The sequence below is a fragment of the Protopterus annectens genome, chromosome 2.part2 (assembly GCF_019279795.1).
Source record: "Protopterus annectens isolate FY-2018-M chromosome 2.part2, PAN1.0, whole genome shotgun sequence".
NCBI classification, from domain to species: domain Eukaryota; kingdom Metazoa; phylum Chordata; order Ceratodontiformes; family Protopteridae; genus Protopterus; species Protopterus annectens.
This window is the reverse complement of record NC_056730.1, coordinates 437,981,634-437,995,052: the sequence shown is the minus strand read 5'-3', so window position 1 is coordinate 437,995,052 and position 13,419 is coordinate 437,981,634. Positions and strand designations below refer to the sequence as shown.

The 13,419-nt window shown below is 42.4% G+C and overlaps 1 protein-coding gene across 1 annotated transcript in view; it reads left to right on the top strand.

The window, feature by feature from the left end:
• The window catches only part of UTP15 (UTP15 small subunit processome component), a 1,055,146-nt gene that overhangs the window by 914,347 nt on the left and 127,380 nt on the right, over nucleotides 1-13,419 (top strand). Inside the window, exon 12 of the mRNA XM_044063945.1 lies at nucleotides 1,400-1,458. Within this exon, the coding sequence (XP_043919880.1) occupies nucleotides 1,400-1,458 (59 nt within the window). The remainder of the gene's footprint in view (nucleotides 1-1,399; nucleotides 1,459-13,419) is intronic.

Below are 13,419 nucleotides of genomic sequence, written 5' to 3'. Positions count from 1 at the left end.
CCCTTCGACCAGTTTCTTCTGCAGAGCTAAAGTTTCTCTCCTGGAAGACGGCTTTCCTTCTGGCCATCACTTCAGCCAGAAGAGTATCTAAGCTGCAAGCACTCGTTGCTGTGGAACCCTTCATCATCTTCCATGCTGGCAGGGTATCCCTCAGGACTAACCCATTCTTTATGCCCAAGGTGGTGTCCAATGTAGCTCTCAACCAATCCATTCATTTGCCCACATTTTTTTCCTAATCCCCAGAGCAAGGGGGAAAGGATCCTGCACTCTCTAGATGTGCACAGACAGCTCAGAGTCTATCTAGACAGGACTAAATCTTTCAGAAAGTCTGATCAGTTGCTCGTTAGCTTTGGTACTGAAGCAGAATGCAAAGCCGTCTCCAAATGGATAGCACACTGCATCAATTTCTGCTACAAACAACACAGAAAGTCTCCCCAAAGGGGGTCAGAACTCATTCCACCAGGGCAGCCTCCACCTCTGCAGCTTTCCTCAGAGGAGTCCCCACCAAGGACATCCTGGAGGCTGCCACCTGGACATCTGTTCACACTTTTACCAAGCATTACCACCTGCCTCTCTTCTCCAAATCCAGGGCAGGGTTTGCCTCTGCAGTCTTGCAGGGCATCCTAGCCAGCCCAGTTTCCTTGACTGCCTCCAACCATTTCCTCAGCTTTGGAAATCTACCCAAATGTGATGACTGCAACAATGAAACATGAACAAAGTACAGTTGTGTACACTTAACATAAATGTAGATGTTCGAGTGTATTCACTGTTGCAGTCCTGGTTTCCCTCCCTTCATCCCCTTTTTTGTTTCTTTTTTCTTTTCTTTTCTTACAAGGGACATATTAGTATTTACTTTCTACTGGTGGGGTTCTTCCACCAGAACCTGGCTCCTACTTAGGGGCTCCTGACTGGTTAGGGCAAGAAAAACTGATGTAATGGAGTCAGCTGCCTTACTTTATACTACTGACAACCCGACGTCAGTCCTGAAGCGACCGCAACCGACGCAGAAATACAAAGCCTCTGGTATTCGGGCCGGCCGAGGGCTATCCTGGCAGGCATAACCCAAATTTGATGACTGCAAAAGTGAATACACTCTAACATCTACATTTATGGGAAGTGTACACAACTGTACGCCATTTTCTGTATTTTGGAGAATATGTAACATTTCAAATGTTTGCCTATAGCACCTTGTGAAAACTCGCATGGACATGGAGAGGTAATGAAGACTTTGCACAGAAGGCATTCCGGTCAAGAAGTAAAAGTGAGCACCAAGAACTTTGAGTGAGCAACATTGAATGCTTAACCTCTGTTTAACTTATGGTTTATTGTGGTTAAATTTTTCTGTAAACATTGTACGTTTATGGCACTCTATGTAAAACTTAATTTTTTCTTTTTGCAGAAATATAGTCGACCCAAGATTCTGTCATGTTTTAATCAGTGTTGCAGAGATAATTAGTGGTAAGTTACAATGTTGTTATGCCATATTCCTTTAGATTTATTATATTATATTATGTTGTTTTCCAGGTTTTCTGAGGGGGAGGGGGCTAAACTTGCAGAGCAGTTCTAGCACATAAGAAGGCATGTGACTGTAAACCCTGTTTTTTTTTTTTAAACTAAAACCAATTTAAATTAGTATTATTTCCATTATCAAAAACAAAATACCATTCTGTAAATATAATCAGATTACAGCCATCAGCTTTTTATTAGGATAAACCAAGTAATGAAAAAAAGGCAGTATTCATTAAGCTCCTTAGTGTCCATCTTATTGATTGACCATAACCTTGGAACAAAATTTCTGAAGTTGAATAAAAGTCTTATGGTGTGTTTGCAGTTAGTAAATATAATGGCCAAAAAGCTGCTGCAGGTGAAATAAGCCAAAAAAAGTTCTGTAGTTGATAAACCTACGTTTCCCATGATTTTACTTAACCAAAATGCAGTATCATTTTTATCTCATGAGACATGCCCGACAACCCAACAATAGTGTTATTTTAGAGCCCAGTTTTTAGAAACAGATCGTTAAAACCAGACAATATGCAAGTAGTCTGCTTCACTCAGGCAACGTCTTCAATACCCAGCAGCAGTGTGTCTCACTCCCTTCCTTTATTCCAGACATGCAGGTAAGTGTTGCAATGTTAGGAGTTACCTAAGCAAAATAAAGCAGAAAGGCATATCCTCTTCTTAGTTTTAGGTTGCATGATTTTTCTTGTTCCTAGTAAGTAAAAGTGATTCCCATATCAAATTTCCCATATTAGTTTCATGGACTAAAAATCAGAGGGGGGGGTTCAGTGACACCATTTTTATGCATGTATTTGTTTCTGTATCTCTGTATAGGTTTTTACAAAATGGTTTGTCTGTGGCCATTTTGAATTTTGGTTTCCCTCTCTATAGATGTGTGTGTGTGTACACACACACACAGACCTATGTAGATATATGTAGGCACACACGCGCACACATATATATAGTAAAAGGTAATTCAAATTATCTATATAATTAAATCAAAAGGTGCTTCAACGAAGTATTAGATTAAGGGTGTGCACACTTATGCAACCAGCTTATTGTACATTTTTTATGTTTTACATTTTTCTCCTAACCGATTTGTTTTTCAATTGAATTGTAAAGGTTATAGGTCACATTAAAGGTGGGAAAAGTTTTGAAATTATTTATTGTGGTCTCATTTTTTATATCATAAAAACCTGGTATATCCACTCTGTATAGGTGTGTATGTGTATGTATATATATATATATATATATATATATATATATATATATATATATATATATATATATATATATATGTATACACACACACACACACACACACACACATTACCAGATGGGCTGGCCATTTTCAGTCTATGCTTAGTCTTAGTCTCTTACTGCAGCCTTCTGTTAGAACATCTTCTGTTATGGAGAGTTGGTCACATAACGGTATTAAGGGAAACTATACCTAAATATTTCAAATTTGAATTTTTATTTGAAGAAAATGAGTTTGGTATGCTTAAGGATGAATTCAGAGACACATTATATACACTATTTGGATGATGCGTGTAGGAATGATTGGAAGGTATCATCTTCAGAGAACTGTTGATTAGATCTGCAGAAAAATACTTACCTCTGGTGATTGGGAATACGGGACATTAGCAACATGTATAATTGGGTAGGTGGGTCTTGGTTAGGAACAGTCTATGTTGCAGAAGAGGTGGGGCATCCCCCTCATGGTGCCCAGCTTATTGCATAAGTCAGCACAGCCTTCCCATCTGTCTGTTCTGCCGCTAAGCCATGGGGCACGAGTTTAAGCATAACTGAGGCCTTTTCTGACTGGAGAAACACAACTGTCTCCCCAAAGGGGCCCACTGTAGTATGCTGCAGCAGTGACCTTGGGATAAGGACATAGCTATTGGATAAGGAGATGATTTGAAGTCAGCAGTGGCTTTATTGTCCAGGTAGGGCAGCCAAGTACATGTAGGGTTAGAAGGATTCCTAAACAAACAAATTGAGGATTAAGTCACGGCCTTGTTTTACTGTCTGCTACCACACCAAAACTCTCAACTTTATAATTACCTGACATGGCTCAGTTTTTCCTGAAATCTTGCAAGGTCTTGCTTACTTGGCCTTAGGCTTTCTTATTTATGCCTTTAGCCTCCATCTGTGAGTTAATTTCTTTTCTAGCTTTAGCCAACTTAAACTCAATCTCTAAACTTAAACTGCTTCTTTTAAGTAGGCAGGCTTTTCCTAACAAGTATTAGTCTATATTGCTGTTGGTTAAACATCTGCTCCCTGCTGCTGCAACTATGTTCTGTAAATATTTAATGTGAAGTTGTTCAATCTCGCCATTCATTCTTTACTGATGGGTTCGGAGCTGATCCCTCTGCTCCAATATGGCCAATTGCAAAGCTCGAGGTCTTCAAATAGCTCAAGGCCAAGTCCCTGTCCCATGATGCACTTGGAATTACCCCAGATCTAGTTTGCCGCTGCAACAGATCGGAGGTTCTGATTTAACTCGGGCCAGTTAAGCTGTTTTTTCATTACTTAATTATTGAAAATTTCTTGCTAGTTGATAGAATAATTTAGGATAGTTGATAAAGCTCTTATATTCTTTCAGAGTGCTTTCCCTTCCCATTTAGTGTGCTTTAACAAATTTCTAGTTAGCCTCTTTTAGGCCTAGTTTAATAGTTGTTTCTCAAATTACAGTGTGTTATTCAGTGACCTTTTGTCACAGTTTCTATTATTTTCTTAGTTATAGTCATTTGCTGTGTGGTCTGTCTAGCCTTCTGAATTTTATAGATGAGGCTTAGTACTTTATTACTGTTAAAGTTGTAGTTTATAGTAAACCTTAGATAATTTAGATAAGGTTATTTCTTAGCAGCTATCCTGATCCTTTTTTTGCATAGTCTGCTTGGAATTTCTTATTGTGTGATATCACATTTATACTTGTATTTCTGTGGGTGTGTGATTTAGCCTGCTTTTATTTAAGGCTTGTGTGAATAATTATTATTGTGTAATTTAGCCTGCTTTTATTTTAGGCTTGCGTGAATAACTACTGTTGTAGTGTTTTATGGTAACAGTAATTTTTCTGATGTTACTATGGTTGACCAAGATAAGCACCCTAAGTCTGGCTTCAAAAAGTGCACAGTGTGGCCAAAAGATGTCTGTTACAGATAGCCACGTTAATTGCGTTTACTGTCTTGGGGCTCTGCATTTTCAAGACAGTTCTATTTGTCATTCGTTCTCTTCAAGGGTCCTGCAGGAAAGAAAGACAAAACTTATCGATAGAGGGTTGTTGAAGCCTTCGTTTCAGGAAGCTTTGAGTGACCAAGATGGATCCAGCAAGTCCTCAAAGTCTTCCAAGACATCGGACTCTAAATCGAAAAAGTCTTTGACTTCGGCTCCACTGCCATTGGAGCCGACGGTTTTTACCTTTTAGAGCTGGTCCCCAGTCTTGGAGCTGGTGTCCAAAGCGCCTAAGAGTCCACTTTTCCAGTCGGCACCAACTTCGGTACACTCTTCTCCATCATCTGTCGTCAGTCTGTTGGATCTGGATGTGGATCGTGTGGTGCAGAAGCTGTTATTGTCACCGGCCTTAGCAAAAATGTTATCAGCTTTGACCCAAATGGCTTCGGAGCCGAAGACCCTTGCACCAACTCCACCAGTTCCTCCTCCGAACCTGGTCCTTCAGAGCAGGAGGAGACAGACCTGATGTTAGTGGAACCCTCGGAGCCGACACCTGCTCCAGTGTCTTCAGCTCCATGCACTCTGACGTCCTTGGTGTCTGTCGAGGACTCTAGGAGCTGACACACTGGTCGGGTCCGGGGAGGACAATCGGACTGACTTGTCAGTTCTGACTTTGCCTCTCGGGGCCTCTGCTCGTATGAGCTCGGCTCCTACCTCGGGCATGGAGCCCACTGTCCCGGTGCCGGGGGTGTCGATGGTTTCTTCAGATCCATAGGCTCCCTCGCATCTTGGCAGAGGTGCTTTTGATGCCATGAGGAAAGTCATGTCTCCTAGGACATCCTTGACTTCAGGTCTGCCTTCCTCCTTCCCTAAAGTGCCTGTGTCTGTTTCCACCTCACACATCCTGACCAAGCATTGAGACCCAGGGCCTCAGGAAGCCCCATTGGGTGGCCCCTGCTCTTCTGAGACCTCACCAGAAGCTCCCACTGATGAGGTTTCCAGGAAGAGATTGTGTAAGAGGAAACATCTAGACTCCACACAGGAGTCTCTAATATCAGATACTGACTTAGATGAGTCAGAAGGGTCCCCACAGTCCCCCTCTGAGGATATCTCATTCGCTGAGATACTTGAGATCCTTAGGCCGAGGGGTGACTGACAGTCCAAAAGCCCTACTTGAGGATGAGTCAGTTCTCCTGAAGTCTTTCGGGCCTCAGCCCTCCACCTCTTGGATGTCTCCGCCCTTCGATGAGCTGATGCAGCTGGTCTCATGAAGGGAGTGGGAGTCTCCGGATACTATGGAGCCTATTCCTAGTAGGCCTAATAAATTAATTTCTGCCCCCCTTGACAAAACATTTTTAACAAAAGGTGTTCCGGTTGATGCTACGGTTGTGGCGGCAGGCACCAAAAAGGAAATGTCTGAGACTTCCTCGTCTGTCCATCCTCCTAGCAGAGACTCGAGGATTATGGATAGATATGGGAAGCGCATGTTTAGTTCAGCGACCTTTGCTCTCTTCTGAACTATTTAACTCATTTTACTACATTGCAAAGAGATCTCCTTAATGAGTTAGGAGATGCTTTTCAGGGTACAGTAGCTCCAGGAGCTTCTGACAAAGTTGCTGACCAGCTTGCTACCCTCAATTCTATTGTCAACTCATCAGTGCGCCTCATCTGTTATGCAGCTGATGGAACGAGTAGGGCAGCGGGTACAGGAGTTGCTCTTAGGAGACATTCCTGGATGCTCTTGTGTTCCTTTGTGGAGCCCTTCAAGTCATCCTTCGTGAGCACTCCCTTTGATGGCTCGTCCCTTTTCGGGCCTAAAGTGAAGGAAACCTTAACCAGGTGTGAACAGGATGGAAAGACTGCCTGCCGTCTGGGTCCATTTTCCCACCTCTACCCGACCCTAGCCTAAAGGTCAAAGGGGAGGAAAAATGTGGTTCCAAAAAGCCCAAGGAGCCTTTCAGAACACATGTGATAAACCCCCCATCCAGAGGCAAAGGAGGGGGCAATAATGGAAGACGCCGCATTTATGGCAGAGGGAGTCCACAACACCAGGGCGAGAGAGATCACTTCTCTGGGAAGTCCTACCAGCGCTCCTGAGAGGAGGCCCGACTGTCCTGCTCTGGAGGCATTCGGGGGTTGCTTATCTTTGTACCCAGATGCCTGGCTCAAAATAACGAATGACAGCTGGATACAAAGTATCATTTCCAGAGGATACTTCATTCTGTTCGCCACACCCCCTCCAGTCATAAAATCCCAGACGTTCTCCCCAGTTACAGGGAACGGGCAACAATAGAGGTCCAGATGTTGCTAAGAAAGACTAATCCAACCAGTTCCAGCAGAACAGACATGATCCGGAACTTAATCAAGATTCTTTTTGGTTCCAAAGAAGATGGGGGACTGGAGACCCATGTTGGACCTCAGCAGACTGAGCCAATACGTAAAGAAAGAGAAGTTTCGGATGGTCACACTTCAGTCTCTACTTCCCTTCTTGGGGAAAGACAACTGGATGTGCTCGATAGATCTCAAGGATGTGTACTACCACATAAAAATGGCCAGACCATCCAGGGATCACCTGCACTTCCGACTGGGAACCAATCACCATCAATTTCAAGCCCTGCCCTTTGGTCTCACTACAGCCCCCAGAGAGTTCACCAAATGCATGGCAGTGGTCACGGCTCACCTGAGGCGTCTAGGATTCCAGGTATTTCCATACCTAGATGATTGGCTCCTTACCGCTGCCACCAGGCATCAACTCCTTTAGGCCAGGGAGTCTAGTCTGTCACTCTGCAATCATGTGGGCATTACAGTCAACTCAGAAAAATCTGTCTTGTCGCCATCGCAGCATATAATTTCTATCAGGGCAGAGTTGGACACCACCACCACCACCACACTAAGGCTTCCAATAGAAAGAGTTCTTCTTCATCGGCATGTCAGCATTCTGATGTCAAAAGAAAGAGCACCAGCATCAGACATTCTGAATTTATTAGGCATGGTGGCAGCAGCAATTCTAGCCATACCACTAGCTCATATGCACATGCGGATACTTCAATGGCTGTTGTTCACTCAGTGGTCTTACCAAGAACTCCCCATGACTACTATAATCACAAATTCTTGCAAAAAGGACCTTCAGTGGCGGTTGACCTCACTTCATGTCACAATAGGAAGCACATTTGTGCTACTCTCTCCAATGGCCACAGTGACCACGGACACTTCCCTGATAGGGTGGGGTGGGGGGCATTTTCAGAGAAAGACTGCCCAAGGCACATGGACCAATCGAGACACATCTGCATATCAATTTCCTGGAGATGAGAGCAGTACTTTTGGCATTGCAGTACTTTCAGGCCTCTCTTCCCCTGGATACGATTGCGATTCAGACAGACAACATGTCTGTGATCTGGTATTTGAACAGACAAGGAGGAACCAAGTCTTACCCTCTTTGTTGCGAGGCTGTCAGAGTTTGGCAGTAGGCTGTTTCTACCCAGCGCTTTCTGTTGGCAATGCACATCCCGAGGAAATCCAGTGTGATAGCAGACAAACTGAACAGGGTAATTTTGTTGCCCCTCGGGTGGTCCCTCAAGAAAGAAATAGCGGACAGGGTATTCCGCAGGTGGGGCCAGCCTTGCTGTGACCTTTTTGCCAATCACAGGAACACGAAATGCAGAAGCTACTTTACCCTGATTCCCCCTCCGGGAGAAGGCCCGAGGGACGCACTCGTACACGATTGCCCTCTGGGTCTCCTATATGCATTTCCACCAATTCCACTGATACCCAAGGTTCTACAGAAGGCAAAAACCCTGGGGAAGGACCATCATTCTAATAGCACGTCATTGACCTTGTCAGATTTGGTTCCCCTTCCTTTAACTTTTGGATGATCCTTGGATTCTGGACCCAGTTCCAGACCTTCTGACGCACCCGTCACCCTCTCTGCAGTCCCTGAAGCTGACAGCTTGGCTGCTCCAGTTCCCATCATAGCCAGGTTCCATAACCTTTCCAATGAGATAAAACAGATCCTTTTGTCTTCTCATAAATCTTCTACTAGGAAGCTATACCTTAGCAAAGGGAAAAACATTTCTATATGAGCCTCTAAAAATAATATTGATCCTTAAGCCCCTATGGCTTCCAGCTTAGAGCTCTTGACTATGATTTTTAACAAAGGAGCTGCAGCAGCAACAGTTTGGGTTCAGTTGGCTGCCGCTTCTAATTTTCATCTTGGATTTGAAGGCTTCAGTATCATGTCTCACAAGTTATCCAAAGCCTTTCTCAAAGGGACTTTTCATATTAGACCACCTGTGAAATCTCCCTATTCTCCATGGAATCTAAATGTTATGCTTTCCCGCATAATTCTTCTGCCATTTGAACCATCTTCCTCTTGTGACGTTAAATTTTTTTCTTGGAAGGCCGTCTTTTTGGTAGGTATTACTTCTGTCCGCAGAGTGTCAGAGCTTCAGGCTTTATCCATAAAGCCTCCCTATTTGATATTCCATGCTGACAGAGTCTCACTTAGAACAAATCCCTCATTCTTGCCCAAAATTTGCACTGAAACCAATCTCGACCAAGTTATTGATTTGCCAGTCTTCTTCTCCATCCATTCCAATAATTTAGAGTATATGCTGCACAAACTAGCTCAGATTTTATTTGGATAGAACAAAAGATTTCAGAAAATCAGACCAGCTTTTTGTTTCATTTTCAGACACCAGGAAGGGGAGACCAGTGGCTAAAACAACTCTCTCTAAATGGTTATCTTGACTGTATTACCTTGGCCTGTTCAGCTGCCAATATGCCTTTGCAACATAAGATTAAAGCAAACTCAACCAGAGCAGTTTCTACATCTTCTGCCTTCTCTTCCTGACTTCTCATTGATAACATTTGTGCAGCAGCCACTTGGTCAAAACCTCATACCTTTATCGCTCATTACAAAGTTGACAAGGCCTCCAGGGACAGGGCCTTCTTTGGATCCACGGTCCTGAGAAATATACTCCTGTGAGCTGCCTGAGATTGGTGCTTGGGACGCTACCCATCAGTAAAGAATGAACTGTGAGATTGAAGAACTTCACATAAAGAAGTTATTTACTTATCATAACATTCCATGTGAGTTGTTCATCTCGCCTTCATTCTTACATCTCTTACGTCCCTCCCTCCTACCCCCTGCTGGGCTGATAGATGACAGATGCTGGAACCATCCTGGTTACTCAATCCTTCTATACTTTTCTCTTGGGAGTGAAAGAATGACAATATGGTATTGTTATACACAGCAGACAAGATCTGAGGTAATTCCAGGTGCATCATGGGATAGAGACTTGGCCTCGAGCTATTTGAAGACCTTGAGCTTTGCACTTGGCCGTATCGGAGCCGAGGGATCAGCTCCGAACCCATCAGTGAAGCATGAGCAGCGAGATTGAACAACTTCACATTAAAGGTTTACTTTGGCCTCAAGCTATTTGAAGACCTCGAGCTTTGCAATTGGCCGTATCGGATCTGAGGGACATTTGCTCCAAACCCATCAGTAAAGAATGAAGGCGAGATGAACAACTCACATGAGACGTTATGGTAAGTACATAAATTCTTTATCAGCACTCTGCTGAGCAATATTGGTGAAGAACGTTTGTTAGTTTAGTTTTTTTTTTCTTTTTTGTTTTTTTACAGCTGTTTATAATTTATGTGAATTTAAAGAACTTTTTATTTGGAATATTTTCTTTTGTTTAAGTTTCACAAATCAAATTAATTTCCCTGAATCTCTGCTGCAAATAAACCCCATCCACTATGTTGGACATACCAAAGTAACACATAAGCAAGTCTTGTAGTTTACATTTGGTCAAATAAGTGTATTCAGATCTTCTAAATAAACTGCAACTTTCTTGTCAAACATCTTCAGAGTTGTATTTCACATAATTTTAACATTTCTTACAAGAATATTGAAAAAGTATTATGATGGTTTTCTGAATTTTAAAATCTAGTAACAAGTGCCATGTCTTCCATTGCAGTCCGCTTATGCTCCACTGACAAAGTCTAAAAAAGATTGAAACATGCATGTTTACAGCTTAGTAGGATTTGTATTTGTTTACCTAAATGTACTTAGCTAAAACACTGGTATGTCCATAAGGAGTCATTTGCCTTTATCCTGTGGGCCCTTCGCTACAGGATGTTTAAGGTAGCTTGGCTGAGTCTTTCTTGTAATTTTTATTGGATGGATTTTGTGTAACCTTTTTAATTTATTTATTTTTGTTAACCTATCAATTTAGGTATAAAGAGGGATAGAAGAATCCCTCTTTTATGGAATAGACTTCCTTTGGATGCAAAGCAAAGGAGCTCCCCTCCCTGACACTCTTGAAGCGAAACCTGTATGAATAGATGTGCAGTTGTAAATATACGCTGGGTTTGATTCCCTCAAGCCCTAATGAAAAGGAGTCAAAACTAGGTATAAATATTGTGACTGGTTGCTGGTGGTCCCTTGGATCAGCACCCTACTACTGACCTCTGAATTCATGAGACACGTCATTCAGTCCTTAGCTGTGTGATTAATGCAGATTTCCCCAGGTCCATGGCATGTAGCTGCAGTTCTCTGACAAAATTTCATTGGAGTCCATTGCAAGCATTTGAAAAGCACCAAGACTTGAGTGCAGCAATACAACTGTGTTTAATAGCTTATGAATTACTGGAAAACATCTCAAGTCATGCACTGCATACATGTAGTTTCTTAACTTTTGATTTGTCTTTCAATGCCCAAGCTTGGGCTGCATGACATTTTGAAATATATATATATATTTTAATTTACTTAAGAATCTTAGGTCTGTTTTGTAATCTGTGTAAGGAAGGTGTCACAGAATATTGAATCCTTAATGTTTAATTAAGAAAAATCCATCTTTAAGTCATTTATGAGCTTGGATGTCTTGTTCATTTATTTCTGGATTTCCGTTTTAGCTTGTTCATGGTCATGAGTGATGTGGAGTATGTACTGGCAAGCAGTGGGTAAAAGGCAGAGAACCTGACCCTGATGGAGATGTTAGTCCATTGCAGGAGCATACACACACACACACACACACACACACACACACACACACACACACACACACACACACACACACACACACACACACACACACACACACACACTCCTGAGGATTTCCACTTGGCCTATCTTTGGATGACAGAGGAAACTGACAAATTCACTGTAATTATTTCCTGAAGATCTGCACAAGTACAGAGCATATCTGCAATACAAAATAAAACGTATAAAACAATTGCAGATTGTGGAAATGAATTATAAATTGTTTACTATAATAAAACATTGTACAGAAACATTTCAAAGAAATCATCTTGTATAAAAGAATGATCAAAAAGTGTGGCAGTTGAACGGTAAAATAGTTGATGGTAGTCATATTGATCACTGTTGCAGTAGCTTTCGCTATATGGGCCATATCCTGCCAAGGATATGGCAACCAGCCAGTTAGCTCCCAGAGCTTCAAGCACCTTTCACGTGCTCATACCATTACGTTTAACCACCAAGCCCCCAGAGCTTTCCTGCCGTAGATGAGAGTGCTGCTTTGTGGGCTTTCAAGGATCAACATTTGGCTTGTGCTGTTTTTGAATAGGAATGTTATTTTAATCTACAAGTTTGTTTGAATGAATTGTCACACACCTTAACTGTACTTTTAAATGGGAGTGCACTGTTTTCCTGTCAGTTTAAAAGTTGTTTAAAGTCTCTTCTGTGGAGAAATTGTATTTTACTTCTTGGGTTGTCAGTGTATGAAAGGGCTTTTGACTGTTTTTGTAAAACAAAGGTGGCCTTTAAAAACTTTAACTTTTACTGGCTTATGCTGTTTGATTTCCCCAGGAAAGACACGCCATGTTCAGTGTGACACAAAACAAACTACCGGTCCCACAGTCGGTCCTTCCAGCAACAAAAGGAAAAAGTCAATGCTCAGTGTGACATAAAACAAAATACCGGTCCACCAGTCAGTCTTTCTACAAACAAAAAAAAGAAAAAGTTAAGCAAACAGCCTTTGCCACCACAGCAGGCAAGCAGTTTGCATCAGCTGCAGGTGGATGACTGCTGTGGCGAAAGCTGGTTCCTCAGACCACTTATCTTTTATCCCCAGATACCTCTGGTGTACCACCTACAGCCACCATGGGCTATGGGTTAACCATATCCTCTGCGACTGTTGGGGTCGCCTAAGTGGACAAAGGGAGTGATACTGCAGTCGGTCCTGGGAGAGTGAACAGGGAAGGCTTCCCTGTTTAGTCGTCATGTTGTGCCCATCTCTGGGGAAACTGTCACTGTTGCCATTAACAGTACTGTTTGGCCCATTTTCCCTGTCAAAAAGAAAATGAAAACTAAGCATGTATCTACTGCTCATATTTCTTTAGACAGGAGTAGATTATTAGATTTGACTCTGGGTTTAATTCAGGATGACCCTTTTCCTGAAGAAATTAAAGATTCAGAATCTGTACAGAAGAATGGAGGGTCAGATGTAAGGTTTACTCCTCAAATTTCTGATTCAGACTCTGAGGATAGCACAGTATCTGATGCTTCATGTGAGAGATTTCTCTTTCTGTGAAAGTATTTCCAGAATGTGCCATTGTTTTCAGTGGGAGAATTTTTTCAGTTCCTCAGAAAATACTGTGAACATTTACTGATGGAATTTCAGAGCCTTCACCCATCCTTAAAATACTGTCAGCTTTGAAGGATGTGTGTGTGTCACTGCCTGCAGTTTTCCTGACAGCCTGCTTGCCCCTTCATTGGCAAATAAG